Source organism: Fundulus heteroclitus, unplaced genomic scaffold (genome assembly GCF_011125445.2).
Source record: "Fundulus heteroclitus isolate FHET01 unplaced genomic scaffold, MU-UCD_Fhet_4.1 scaffold_87, whole genome shotgun sequence".
Classification (NCBI taxonomy): Eukaryota; Metazoa; Chordata; class Actinopteri; order Cyprinodontiformes; family Fundulidae; genus Fundulus; species Fundulus heteroclitus.
This window is the reverse complement of record NW_023397329.1, coordinates 1028077-1043716: the sequence shown is the minus strand read 5'-3', so window position 1 is coordinate 1043716 and position 15640 is coordinate 1028077. Positions and strand designations below refer to the sequence as shown.

General features: G+C 39.5%; 1 protein-coding gene across 7 annotated transcripts in view; it reads right to left on the bottom strand.

Moving 5' to 3' along the window:
- The window catches only part of LOC105919040 (neuronal PAS domain-containing protein 3), a 1017839-nt gene that overhangs the window by 44409 nt on the left and 957790 nt on the right, over window positions 1-15640 (bottom strand). For all 7 annotated transcript variants that reach the window (XM_036134634.1, XM_036134641.1, XM_036134635.1 and 4 more), the window contains 2 exons: window positions 5347-5465; window positions 495-688 (listed from right to left, as the gene is read on the bottom strand). In XM_036134634.1, the coding sequence (XP_035990527.1) occupies window positions 495-688; window positions 5347-5465 (313 nt within the window). The remainder of the gene's footprint in view (window positions 1-494; window positions 689-5346; window positions 5466-15640) is intronic.

Genomic DNA, 15640 nt, shown 5'->3' with positions numbered 1-15640 from the left:
TATTTTACTGTCAGGAGATAGTGACAGTTTTAACAAATATGCAAAAAAAACTCCTAAAGATTTACCTTACTGCAGCTCTAACGCCAATACATAATTTGTAGCAGTGGAGAAACTTGTTCTTTTCCAGGTTTGCAAGCACTTGGTTTGTGAGTTCTTTGCAGCTTCCTGTTGACATAATCTGGGCATAATTTATTTCTTGTTTGTTCAGTATTGTGCGATTGGTCAGATGTACATCTATCAATGTAACCAAACTAGACAGAACTATTTACTTTTAGCATGTCACCTTCTTAGTTGTTTGCACTCCAACAGCGGAGTCTCTCTCTCTCTCTCGGAAGAGAGATTCGAGAGAGAGAGAGATAGCGCAGCGTATCGAAGAGAAAGCTCTCTCTCTCTCCTCTAGTATCGTCTCTCTCTTCCTTATCTCTCTCTCTCTCTCTCTCTCTCTCTCTCTCTCTCTCTCTCTCTCTCTCTCTCTCTCTCTCTCTCTCTCTCACCTGTTCTCACAGTAGACAATCTTGAGGTCCATGTTGACTCTTGTCACAAACATTTGACAGTCAATGCGAACCTCATTAATTGTGGGAGGTGGGAGGGCATGAGCTACCACCACCATTCCCATGATCTGATTAGGCACCGAGCGGCTGTGCGTCAGAGCCATCCTAATCCGTAGACGCCCTGTGATGTGGATCACCTGCCAAGGAGAACAAAACAGGTCAAAGAGAAGAGCACAACAGCTAAACATATGAAATTTAGCCATCAGAATTTGCTGAAAGAAATTTTTTTTGGTACCATTACAGCTCACAGAAAACATGCTTAGTTTGTCCTAAAAAACAGTTAAGTAAAATGCCATTGTCAAATGTATTTCTGCATGCCTTAAGCAGGGTGCGATTTGCTGGGGGGGATGGGGGGGATTTTCCCCCCCTCTGGTTGTGAGGTCACCCACTCTGGTCATTCGTGTTTTATCCCTGGGGGGGATACATTCCTCCCCCTTTTGATCTGAATAAGTAATATTATCAGGGGTTTAATGTTCTCCGTCGCTGTGTGAAGAAGATGATGTAATGATGCAAGCTGCTGTCTTTTGAATTAGCTGCAGTTTATGGAGGGTTTTGAAATTGTAAAGTGGAAAGGTGAGTGGACTGTGGACCAGTTTGGCAAAAGTGCGAAGGAAGAACTTGCTTGATGCTGTAAATATGAAAGTTAACCAGGTGATGTTATGGATATGGAAAGTGAAAGAGGTTATGCAGAGGGCTGTCCTTGATGGTGCAAAGGCTCTGAAGCTGGAAGGTGGGAGAGATACAGGAATTGTCAATGGAACTGTCATATTTGGTTAAAGTGGACTTGTTACAATAAGCAAATGAGGTTACTAAGGTAGCATGACGTCCACGGCCCGGGAATATATGGGCTGACAAGAAAATGTTTTCAGTCAAATTGATTGTTTTTGCTTTAACCCCTGAATATGATGGATTTTTCAAAATTGATATTAATACATGTCTTGTGTCCTTCACATTTGTAAATTAATTTTGTTGTTTGTATTTAAAGAGTATTATTACATTTTCTGCTCAAAGCGGTTAAAGTAAATTAATACCCACTCCTGAGTCCCGACAGTAGATGGCGCAAGTTTAAAAACAAAAGTCTAACCTACTGGGTCTAGCTAGCTACCTGAAAGAGCACCTGCTAGCTATCCATTATTAATAAAACTTTGATTCATTAATACAACTTTTGAAATGATCCCCCCTCTGTTTGTTTTGCAAATCGCACACTGGCCTTAAGTATGTGATAAAACCAGCCACTGGTAACACTACATGCTCCATTCCAAGTGTGTATTTCACACATGAAGACAATTGGTGGCACACTGCCACTGGTAGATCAGATTATTGTAATACTGTATTTTATATACTGTGTAAAAGATCAATCAGGCAGCTGCAGCTCCTCTAATCCTCATCATGACTTATTATTATTTTGCACAATTTTGTACTCCCATTTGGGTTTCTACTGCTTCTAAACAGTCCAAATGCTAAAAAAAAGTTGCTGTCCCTGGACATGTCCCTGCTTGCAGTGTTTAATTAATGATTTACAAATTTTGTGTAGAGTGTTATAACAATGGCCGGTATTAAAGATTACTACCAACTGTCAGCAGTCCTCCAGAACTTCTACCCTGGAGAAGCAGTCTTCTTTTATTAATTACTTCTTTAGTAAGAAATGACTCTCGAGACAGATACTATACATTAACACATTTAATCTAAACAAGCCAGAGAACTGGTAAAGCTCAGTACTGGGCTATCATACTGATAATGATGCAGGGAAAGGTAAAATGCGGAAGAGAAAGCCCTGAATGTTGGTTACATCAGGTTAGATAAAGATCAGCAAGGACACTCCCTGCTGGAGCGGTCCACCCCTTCACATGTTGTCTTTATGAGATGTGTCACAGTCAGATTGTGAAATAACATATACTAAAAGGTTTATCCACATGTACATGTTGCCCCGAGACAACTGTCCATTTGTTTATGTATGCCACATCTGTGATGCCTCCTGTGTCAGTGAGTTATCTTTTATTTGCCAGTAACTGCTTTCAGCTGCTTCAGCATCTGTACTATCATAATATCCAATAGTCACAACAAAGCAGTTGAGATAGATGGGCTGGACAAAATCAATGGAAATATTTACAGATAATCAGCATGAATGAATCACAAACCAACATTCATCACTGAAGAACATTTAGCATTTATCTATAATTTTGGGTTCAGCTAATTAAGTAAAGGCTGTTTTAGGTTCCTATGTGCACATTATTTTAATTTACATTAGACTGGGTAATTTAAGTCTATTCACTAACAAGTCGTCTACTCTTGCCCCACTCCGAAAAGCCTACTACATGATACTCCACTCACCACATTTCAATGGATAAATATCCATCATATCCAAACTTACAAATGTAAAAGACCCAGTAAGGGGTGTTACAGGACAGGCTTGGCCTTTTACCTGAAACAGAATCCCATCTAAATGCTGGTTCTAACTGCAGGATTTTAAAATAGTCAGCCAATTTTCAAAGACAGCAAGCTCAACACATAACATATGAACAGATTTCCCTTAAGATCATTCAGACATCAGAAGGGGAATCTTGTGAATCCTCTCAATATCAAACATGAGTTCAGAGTGAATAAACATGGAAGACCAGGAAGAATAATGGTGTTAGTCTGTGGATTAATTTTAACAGAGAAAAAAACAGCAAAACCAACCAACAGAGTATTACCGGTACAAACAACCAATGCCTTGATACCATCACTGAAGAATATACTATATTATTTAATACAAAATGTATAAAGGGACAGCTAAAGATAATAACAGAGGTGTTTTGTATAGAAGTGAATCTGTACCTGAATCTAAGTACCTGTAGGTGTTTGAGAGCGTGCTTGTGTGTGTAAGGTTTTTCCATAGGAAAAATACTCAATAGCAGTTATGAGGATCAAAAGACCCGCCCCCCAGAGCACTAAGGAAGACACCAGGGGAACCTGAATCCTGAAGGGTCCCCCCAAGCAAAGGTGCCCAAGAGAGGCCAGCACAGGGAAAGCTGCCTCCCCCATCCCAGGGAAGAACAGAGATGGGCCCTAGGAAACCCCCCAACAGCCACAACGTCAAAGCCCCCAGGAGCAACAGGGACAAGCCAGCTATGCTGGAGCTGATCCAGCCATGTGCCCAGAGACCTATAACCTAGGGGAGACCCCCTGACGGCAGGGTCCCGATAGAGCCACAGGGGCCCATGTCCCAGCCATCTGAGGAGAGCAGCCCAGCCCGCCCACCCGGAGATGGGGCCAACGTGAACCGAACTGGCCAACCAACCAGAGCCCACCCCAGAAAGCCTGAGGTGCTACCTCCACCACATCGTGCTCACCACCCCTCCTCCAGGCCCCAGACTCTGGGTGGCAATCAGAGAGTAGGGGCGTGAGAAAGACCTCAAGCCTCCCCTTGCCTGCTCAAATGTTGTGTTGTTGCATGTTGTTCTCAAGTGCGTTTAAAACTGAGAGGGCCAAAACGGGGGTTGCCTAGCACAGCCCAGCCCCCTCCGGAAGATGGGGGTGAGTGGGCTATGCACCCTACCCAGAACCATCAATGCAAATGGGGGCAGAGGAAGCAACCAGGGGTGAGGCCATCCTCTTCCCATTTCATAATTCAATTCAATTCAACTTTATTTATATAGCGCCAATTCATGATACAAGTTGAATTCAATCAGATTATACAGATTGGATCAGATTATACAGATTGGTCAAAAAGTTTCCTATCTAAGGAAACCCAGTAGATTGCATGTCAGGGTTGAGTTTTGACTTAGCTTTCTGTTTAATATTAGTTTTCAGTTTTCCTCTCTATTTAGGTTCTAGTTATGATTTGACATTTATTTCTGTTAGTCTCAGCTCCTCCCTTCCCCTCACTTAAGCTTTCCCTTCACCCCCTTTGCAGTCAGTCACACCTGTTGGTATTAATCAGTCAGACGGATTTCACCTGCCAGCCTCCCTATTTACTCCTCTGTTTCACTCCATTGCCGGTCCGTCATCATTCAACGTCCTCTCCTTGCCAGTCATCTGTGTGCCTTTGGGACCTTGCCTTCTGTTTTTTTTCTTCTTTAAGGTTAGTCCTGCCTGTTGTGTCTGAGAAGCTCTGAACCCTGCCAGCTGTCTCTAAGGCTCTGTGGACATTACTGCCTGTCTCTGGCTCCATGAACTCTCGCTCAGGGCCGTCAGCTCCTGCCATCACCTACACCCTTGTTCCTGTGCAGACCTGCCTCCCCGGTCACGTCATCCACCACCCATCAATCCTTCAATAAAAACTCTTAATTTTAGTCCCATGTGTTGTGGTTCTGGGTCTATCCGTAAACAAATCCTGACATTGCATCAAGTCCTGACAAGCAGCGTTCACTCCTCCTGAAAGAGCATAGAGCCACAGGGACAGTTGTCTGCATTGTCCATGGCTTGCAGCAATCCTTCATACTGAGCAAAGATGAAGCGACAGTGGAGGAAAAACCTCCAGCAGAACCAGGCTCAGTGTGAACAGTCATCTGACTGTCAGTGGAAAATGTTTTAAACTATCCTATTAATTCGTAAAACACAGGTCTTAATCTGGAATACATTTTCAAGCTACTTGTCAAGTATGAAGCATGTAGACCAGGCCACCAAGTGTTTAAGGAGTAAATCAAACATGAACACAAATAGGGAAGGTGCAAAATTGTTTTTATGCTCCTCAACTCTGAAACAAAGTACAAACAAATACCTTTGTGAATTTTACCATTCACATTACGAAAAACAGGCTTCATTCAACAATTGCTTTGTTTGACAAATATGTAGTTTTAGCTAATTATCTTACTTTATATCCTGAGGACTTGATGTGCACACCCCTCTTTGTAAGAGTAGACTTCATCCGGATGAAGAAAGATCGTTCCAGAGAGTTATCGGGAGACAGAAGACTGGGACTGCTGGACTCCACTGTGAAACAAAACAACACAAAGACAGCAAAAAAGAAATTAGGTAACAGTTTTTTGCAGCACTAGTTGCCTTTATTTGAAAGTCGACTGGCAGGAAACAGGGTTGAAACAGGGAGAAGACATGCAGCAAAGATCCACTGGCTGGGAATCAAACGCAGGATAGCCACATTGAGAATTGAGACAGGGGCAGTTCTAAATATGGGTCAATAAGTCAATAAAAACCTAAAAGTTAATGTATTTTTCTGATGGACAAATATGAATGGTAAATGTATATATTTTCTAAATTTTTGGTCAGTAGACCTGTTATTTTCAAGAGCAAAGACTTTTAAACCACCAGTTTCTATGAGACTAAACCATGACCCCAATAATCATTAGCAAACTAAGAGCCAGTTGTGCTAACAGTTTGGTTTGATTGACTTTGGCAGAAAATAAAGACTGGTTTTAACAGTTGGATAAGAAAATGATAAAAGATTATAATGTAACTAAAGTGCATACATTTCAGTACTTGCATTAAAATTATGCTCAGCATATTTTTTTCATTTTTAGGCCTAAAAGGTTTGGTTTATTTTTGGCAATATAGCATCTATTTAGATTTTGTTTTTACATCCAATATCAGCATAGTAATTTCTGTTTGCTACAAAACATATATAAATAATAATGCACCAGAACACACAGTGAACCCAAAAATGAACCAAACATGGAGTTGCCCTTTAAATGATTCATTGAGGAACCTTGTGCAGGCAGGAAACCCATTGGCAAGATTGAGCAGAAGCCTGAAAAAGGCCTGTTGCAAGTTGCTCACAGCATGAGGTGACAAGCAGAAGGGTTCAGGCCAGATCTTAGTTCAAAATACAGACTTGGGTCATACACATGGAAACAGATGAAGGCAAACAGATACAATGAATTTTGGCAAGGTGTGTGGTTGTGATAGAGTCCAATTTGTGTCCAGAACACAGAAGCCAATGAGATGACTGCTGAGGGCAAGGCGAGACGGGAAAATCCAGAAAAAAAAGATTTTGGTCAAATACAGGCAAAGAACCCTGACCATCTACTCATGCAAACTTTCAAATAATGTGGTGCTGACTTACTGTGGAGCTTCAGTATTTAAAGGCAGAGAGCAGGTGAATGGAATGGAGCTGACTGCTCTGCTGCAGAAGGAGGCACACAGGTGCAACAGATAATCTTGATTGCAGGGAGCAGGAGGAATGTGTGAGTACCATGCAGTCAGCTGCACCACAACATGACATGCATTTATATAATGAAGTTAGGAGAGTACCTAAGTAATATAATGACGTAAAACGCAATTCACATTCTTCACGCAGAAATAAAACAAAACCTATTTGGGCAGCAGGTGATCTGTTCAGAATAATGGTCAAATGATGTTCTAGGGCTGAGTTTCCAGCTTAAGCAAAATGATGGAAGCTTCAGATCTGAAAGAAATTTTTATTTTTATTTTTTCTGTATAGCTCAATTATTAGGCCCGAGCAGCGAAGCGCTGCGAAGGCCTATTGTATCTGTAGTGTTGATTAGGCCCGAGCAGCGAAGTGCTGCGAAGGCCTATTGTATCTGTAGTGTTAATTATTATTAGGCCCGAGCAGCGAAGCGCTGCTAAGGCCTATTGTATCTGTAGTGTTAATTATTAGGCCCGAGCAGCGAAGCGCTGCGAAGGCCTATTGTATCTGTAGTGTTAATTATTATTATTATTATTAAGATTAAATGCCATCCAATATCACGTTGATGACATTTTCCCAGTACTTTCTTTTTCTCTCTTCTTCCTCAATTCTTTTTGACATCTAAAATTACATAAATTGCTGCTCAAAACCCAACGAGTATGGTTTTAGAATGATTGTTATGGTGAAAGAATCCAAAATGTATTATGAAATGGCATTTAATAATAACTATTGATTAAAAAATTGTATGTGGCTGAATTAAGGCAGGAAGGACATACAATACTTTACAAAAATGTAGCATGACTGTTCAGTGATGAAGTAACTTATATACCTGCAGTATCAAATATGATACACACATTTTAACACGGTTTAACTGTGATATAAATAATATTTTTCTGGGTAATTGGGCAATGTCTCAAAACATAAAGCATTAATCTAAAAAACTGAAGAAGAATGTTTTGGTTATTGTTACCTTAACCCTACTAAAACTGGAAAAAACGTTCCTGCAAATTGCAGTGGAACAGCTTTTTTTCCTGCAAAAAAAGCTGTTCCACTGCCTGCAGTGCAATGATAATCCAGTAGGGTGCAGAATGCATGTATCAAATTATATCCAACAGGTTGTTGAGGTAAATATTACTCACGTTCAAAGAAAAGAATCCCTAGAAACCTATTTAGCAAATATGATACAAATGGCGATAAAGGGTTAAGTTGTACAGATATACAAATCATGCTTGAAAACTGACAAACTTATTCTTGTTCAATGCATTTAAATTTTTATTTATATAGCGCCAAATCATGTTTCATGATTTGGCGCCAAATCATGTTTCATGATTTGGCGCTTTACAATGTCAAAATCAATCAGATTATACAGATTAAATCAGATTATACAGATTGGTCAAAAAAAAATTCTATATAAGGGAACCAATTGATTGCATCAAAGTCTTGACAAGCAGCATTCTCTTCTGAAAAAGCGTAGAACCGTCTGCATTGTCCATGGCTTTTCAGCAATCCCTTATACTGAGCAAGCATGAAACAACAGCGGGAAAAAAACTTCCCATTAACGGGAAGGAAAAACCTCTAGGAGAACCGGGCTTAGTATGAACCTCATTTGCCTCGACAGACTGGGGGTTACAGAAGACAGAGCAGTGACACAAGACAGATAAAGAAGCACAGAAGCACACATTGATCAACACAAAAACACATTGAGCACAAAAAAGGACAGAAGTTCTACATTAGATGGTAGTAGCGGGTGATCTGTCTTCAGCTTTTTTTCTAGTTATTAGGCCCGAGCAGCGAAGCGCTGCGAAGGCCTATTGTATCTGTAGTGTTAATTATTATTATTATTATTATTATTATTATTATTATTATTATTATTATTAATCTTCCACCCTAAAGAGGGGCCTTTTTGGGGGCTTTCAAAAACTCACCAAACTTTGCAGATGCATGGTGACTGTTTAAAAATTTTGTATTTTAAGGTTGTTACAAAAATCTAAAGAAAAATGCCTATACAGCGCCACCTAGAAATTTTCAAAGAACCCTTTGCTATTCACTTACTTTGTCATAGAGACATGAAATTTTATATAGTTGTAGAGCTCAACAAGATGCTCAGAATTTACAATTAATGTCATAGTGCAAGTATCACAGGAAGTTGGCCATTTTAGACTGAAAGTCTGATTTTGACCTCAATTTTGACAGTTACAGCATTGGTATAAGATATATCGAGTGATCGGCTTGAAACTCGGGCAGTCTGATCATAAGGCATGGCCAATCAAAAGTTATCAAAACGGTGAGTTTTTCAGCATACTGAAGGGGCATTGGCAGGGGTCAAAGTTCACCTATTCGCCACTAAAAATAAAAGTGTTATATCTCCTACACAGAAACACACAGAGGCACCAAACTTTCAGTAATTGATCACTATCAGGTCTCCTATAATATCCAATGGTCAAATGATGAAATTGCTTAGGCCACACCCCCTGACAACAGGAAGTTTCATGTTTTGTTGTAAGCGGTCGCTATGTTACCCCTCTGAGCTAATCAACATGAAACTGTTTCCACAGACAGAACACATGTTGGTGTGTTGTGGATTTCAGGCCCAACTGGATTCGATGGAGCAGGGGGGCGTGGTGGCGTGGGGAAGTCACCTCAAACGCCGCCGCCATATCTCCAGACTTCCATAGGATATTGACAAATTTAATGAAAAGTAACTTAAAATTACCTTAAAAGGACAACATTTTTAAAAGTCAAAAGGCTTATTTAATGCTTTGAGGACATCTCTTCTATTCGGCTACAAAATCAACCAAAACAGGTCTTTTAAGCTATAAGACCATTTTTAAGATGTCAATACATAGATTTTAAGCTGGTGGGTCGCCACTGCCACCGGTGGCCAAATGCATCGCTGCATCAACTGATCTGCACCAGATTTTTTGCGAGTCGTGGGGGAGCGCTGCTCAGTGCCACCTTCTTTTCGAACGCGGAAGTAACTATGGGTCCAACTTCCGTTTGTGTGTGCCGCACTTCTGTTTCAGCGCTTCCCTCGGCCAAATAACATTAGTTTGACTGAAATGATCAACTGTCGCGGCAACACTGTCAAAAATTGCAGAGCAATCGAAGTGGTAGGTTAGGGCCACAGCTTCAAACTATTCATGACAGAGATGACATGAAGAAGTGCCTCATATAACGTATGAGGACATTTTAACCTGTTTTGTGTCACTTGGTGCGGACGGCTCTGCTGTGCGACTTTACCGAAGCGAACCTCCGCAGTGAAAGAGTTGGATCGGTGTTAATAAATATCAACAAGGATAACCTGGTATTCATGGAGGCTGATGTCCGTTCAAGCTAAAACTAGTCTGACGTTCACTCTGCTGGATCCTGATTGCATCAACCGGCTCTACCGAGACCTCAGAGCGCTCTGGTGCTGCGACTCCAGGGGAAGCCTTCAGTCATGCAGCGGCGATCTTATGGAAGGTAGGCTGATGAATTATCTGATTCAGAAACATACTGGCTGTTGGCTGGCTGTGATTAGATTGCTGGTCAGTTAATTTTGTAATGTTTGGGATTAAACTGATGTTATAAGTGGACATCTAAACATTCTGCCCACTTCATGTTTTGGCTTGAAATTTTAAATTTAAATGGATAGTTTAAGTTATCACTATAAACTATAATCCATATTTTTATATAAATATTACACCAAGGACTGTAATATAAAAATTAACGGTTTCTTTAACTTTGTTAAAAGGTGCAGTTTGCTGTGGCCAAATGTCTGACTGGATTGTCCTGCACAGATGAGCAGCGCCGTCCCCAAAAGGCAGAATGATGGATGTTTTCTGCCCCACAAAGAATTAAATGGCCTACAAATATGCTACAAGTGAAATGTACATAAGATATACTTTATTTCTTTACATGTCCAACGTCAACATCCACTTGATCAAAAATATGAATAAATGCAAATTACATAAGAAAGTGAAATGGATTGCAAAATTTAATAAGACACATTTTAGTTGGACACAGTTTTTGTTTAAGTAAACATTTAAATAGTCATGAATTAAGGACATACAATACTTAAAGTTATTAAAAATTCAAAGTAATTCCATAATGTAAAACCTCAAGGTGCTAAATAGATAATATTTAAAAGCAGAAATCCAAAACACATTGTTGTGTCTAATAATTCCTCTGGTTTACAGCTGCACAGATTCTAAACATTGTTTCTATTTTATAAACCAACTTCATGGTTACAGTCTGGGAGATTACTGTGAAAACTCTGAGCCTCCTGATAACTCTTTACACATGTATGTGGACATTTGCAATCCTCCTTGTGGCAGTTGAATCCTCATCAGAGGACTGTTTTCCTTTCATAAGTGAATGCTGGTAGAACACGGTTAAATATCCTCCCAAACAGCAGATCTCCGATGGTAAAGCCTCTGTCTGCCATTACTTCATCGCCAGGACGAAGATACTCCAGGAACCCAGCCACATACATTGCATGTATGTGGCATACATTGCATACATTGCCACATACACAAGAAAAGAGTACGTAGAGCGTTGAAGAAACACGTTTATTGCCGTTTTTCCTTTTTTAAGTTAAACTTCTTGGTAAGCTGGCACACGTTCTCATTTAATGTGTTGGAACTGCTCCTAGCAGATAAGCTAACTAATTGTTTCGGTTTTTGCACATTTTCAGTTTTTGAAAGAATGTTTTGTGTTTAAAAAGCATTTATTTGATAATTTAACAAGTACATTCATAGTGATAAGCACTGCATAAATAAAAAGTGGAGCAAAAGAGATTAAAACTTTAAAGGGACTAGTCACACTTGCAAATTGTGACTGCAGCCAAAATACAAAGGTATTTTGGGATAAAATTGTAATTTTAAGTTATTTAAAATGGAAACTAAACAGCTAAGCTGTGATTTGTGTTACATTTTGTTTATTTACAATCTAAAATCCTCTTTAGAAGGGTTTTCATAAGAACTGTTGGTTGGACATTACACTGTAAAAAGTAATGTGTTCGCCATTTGTAAGTGAATTCATTGGTAAAATGTTATATTTCATTTTATTGTACATTTTATTTGTTAAAATAAATAAAATAAATAAAAAATCTTCCTCAAACTTTAGGGCCACCTGTGGAGTACCACAGGGTTCAGTCCTTGGACCAATTCTCTTTACTATATATATGCTTGCGATCGGCAAAATTATCAGACAGCATGGGATTCATTTCCACTGTTATGCTGATGACACTCAGCTATATTTATCCATAAATCCTGATGAATCCAATCAATTACTTCGACTGCAGTCATGTCTTGATGACATCAAAAGCTGGATGACTTTAAATTTCCTACATCTAAATTCTGACAAGACCGAAGTTGTAATCTTTGGGGCAGAGTCCTCAAAAAATAAACTTCTTAACCAATCACTTAATCTGGGTGGCATTAATTTGGCCTCTGGTAATAAAGTAAAAAAATCTTGGTGTCATTTTTGACCAAGACATGTCATTTAAATCCCATATTAAACAGGTTTCCAGAGTTTCCTTTTTTCACCTCCGGAATATCGCCAAAATTAGAAACATTCTGTCCAGGAGTGATGCTGAAAAACTAGTCCATGCATTTGTTACTTCAAGGCTGGACCATTGCAATTCTTTACTATCAGGAAGTCCACAAAATGCAGTTCGAAGTCTTCAGCTGATCCAAAATGCTGCGGCAAGAGTTCTGATGAAAATCAACAAGCGGGATCATATTTCTCCAATTTTAGCTTCCCTTCATTGGCTTCCTGTTAAATCAAGAATAGAATTTAAAATTCTTCTTCTAACGTATAAAGCCCTTAATAATCAAGCTCCATCATCTCTGATTACCCCGTATGTTCCTAACAGAGCACTTCGCTCTCACACTGCAGGTCTGCTGGTGGTTCCTAGAGTCTCTAAAAGTAGAATGAGAGGCAGATCCTTTAGCTATCAGGCTCCTCTCCTGTGGAACCAACTCCCAGTTTTGGTCCGTGAGGCAGACACCCTGTCTACTTTTAAGACTAGGCTTAAAACTTTCCTTTTTGACAAAACTTATAACTAGAGTGGCTCATGTTACTCTGAGCTACCTTTATAGTTTTACTGATATAGGCTTAGGCTACTGGAGGACATCAGGATCTAATTTTCTCACTCTATAGAGTTCTACTGTTCTTCAATTATGCATTACGTGTTGTCATTTCTGCTTTAACTTTCTGTTCTCTTTCTTTTATCTTCATAGTAGGTACACCTGGTCTGGCGTTCTGTTAACTGTGACATCATCCAGAGAAGACGGCTCACCCGCTATTACCATCTAATGTAGAACAGATTACTGGATCAATGTGTGCTTCTGTGCTTTTTTGTCTCTCTTGTTGTGTCTCTGCTCTGTCTTCTGTAACCCCCAGTCGGTCGAGGCAGATGACCGTTCATACTGAGCCCGGTTCTGCCGGAGGTTTTCCTTCCCGTTAATGGGGAGTTTTTCTTCCCACTGTCGCTTCATGCTTGCTCAGTATGAGGGATTGCAGCAAAGCCATGTACAATGCAGACAACTCTCCCTGTGGCTGTACGCTTCCCCACGAGTGAATGCTGCTTGTCGGGACTTTGATGCAATCAACTGGTTTGCTTATATAGGAAATTTTGGACCAATCTGTATAATCTGACCCAATCTGTATAATATGATTGAACTTGACTTTGTAAAGTGCCTTGAGATGACATGTTTTATGATTTGGTGCTATATAAATAAAATTTAATTGAATTGAGGAAACAAGAGAGAGGGAGGTTTTAATTTGTTCAGACTCAAGTAGTGCATTAATAAGTATTCTAGAATTTAATTCAGAATCAAGGCAAGATATTTTATTGGATGTTTTTCACTAAATTTTTAGGATTAGAAATGGTGGTTCTAATGTTAAATTAGTTTGGATTCCTGCTCACATTGGTGTTATAGGTAATGAATTAAAAAAGAAGAGGATTAAATAGCACTCTTAAAATAATTAATAAGCATAATACAGGGTGTTGTAATTGTGGGAAATTAGAAACTGTCCAACATATGTGTTTAGAATGTAATAAATGTACTCAAGAAAGAGAGATGTTGTGTAGAGAATTAGGCAGGAACAAAAATAAATTAGATATAAGGGACTTGTTTCAGAGGTCATCTGGGGGTGTAGTTTTTGGGAGTATATTTAGTTTTCTAAGAAGAACGGGTGTTTTAGAGAGAATATAATAGATTGTCTGATCCATACTCCATTCTGGAAGGTGGCAGAAATGCACCTATAAGTTGTTTGCCAACCGCCATTAAAAAAAAGAGAAGAAGAAGAAGAATGAGGGCGTCAGTTCGCTAATGCTCATGTGTTGGTACAGACCACAAGCCATGTTCCCAGTTTCAAGCCTTGATACTTTGTGCGTACCCAAGTCTAATCCTGTTTTGCTCCTTCCTCCTAGAAACCTGGATTCCCAGCTCAAAACCACTTCTCCATAGTTCAAGCTCCGGAAACCACTTCTGAGACCTCTCTGAGTTCCCGTTCCGGACACCAGAGTAAACCTCACACCTACGCTCTACGGAGGCCCTCCTTCCTGCGCTCGCCTGCCTGTCCACCCTCACACCACCACCTCTGGAGAGAACCTACCGGCTCTGCACCTCCCATCAACATCACTGGACAACACCTCCTCAAGCTCAAAAACCAGAGGGGGGGATCAATTCAAGTGTTTTATAAATGAACAGAACAAGGTTATGTGGCCTGCATGCTGTCTGGCTCGCGACTGCATGTAACCTGTCCTGGGCGGGAGAGTGGAGAAATCGTCTGCTGCTGCTTCTTGTCTTGTGACGCTGCCTGCAAATCTCCATCATCCACCAAAGTTCGTCCTGTAACATTACCATGGCTGTTCGTCCTGTCATCTACTCTTTACCTTTTCTGTAGATTTTTCTGGCCGAAATATGACAAAATACTTTGTTGACGTTAATGCTGCCACACGTTCTCATTCATTACTTTGTTAGCTAGCAGCTGCTCTTTCAGGTAAATAGCTAGATCCAGTAGGTTAGACCATTGTTTTTCAACTTGTGCCATCTACTCTCTGGACTCAGGAGTGGGTATTAGTTTACTTTAACCGCTTCGAGCAGAAAACATATTAATACTCTTTAAAAACAGACAACAAAAAAATTAATTAACAAATGTGAGGGACACAAGACATGTTTTTATATTAGGGCTGTCAAACGATTAAAAATCTTAATTTGAATCGATTAATCACATAATGTTGATAGTTAACTCGAGATTTATCCTTTTATTTCTGAAAGTGTAATAGCCTGTTTGGGCATTTTAATATGCAATTTGCAATAAATGACACTAATAAAATACATGCTTGTACAAAAAACATTTTTATTTTGTTATTTTTCAAGCACATTTGAGAATTGGAATGAAAACATCCAAGTGCCAAATGTTAAACTCTGGACTAATCATGACGCCCTGATGTTTACACAATGTGTAAATAAATTTGTAAATAAATACCTGTTTTCATGCCGATATATTTTTTGCCTCTTAAACAAAGATAGACATGGTATTAGGCAGATAAATATTAATTAATAAAAATTGTACATTTTAATAAAGTCATAATTTTTGTTCATTCTTTCACTCTCTCTTTCACACACATCTAATTCTGAGCTTTCACACCAACAACAATAATTTCTTTGAATATTTTTGCTTGCTGTTTATATCCATATTCATAGAGTTTAAGCCTGGAAAAATGTTTTAAATTTCAGTCATTCCAGTCTTACGCTTTTCTTGCAACTGGGCCAGGAGCTTAATACCCTGAAAGCGACTGTTTAGCAACTGTTTAGTGACTCCAGGTCCTTCGTTTGGCAACGTAATTTAGCCTTAGTTTGTCAAATACAGAGAAAACAAATGAATAAGCATTAGAGTACGGTTTATGGGTTGGGTTTCTGCAATGTTATCAGCATGTTAAAAATTCATCTTCAGAACCAATGTCTGCTCAAAATGTTGATCTGCACCAAGTAATCTACTTTCAGCAGTT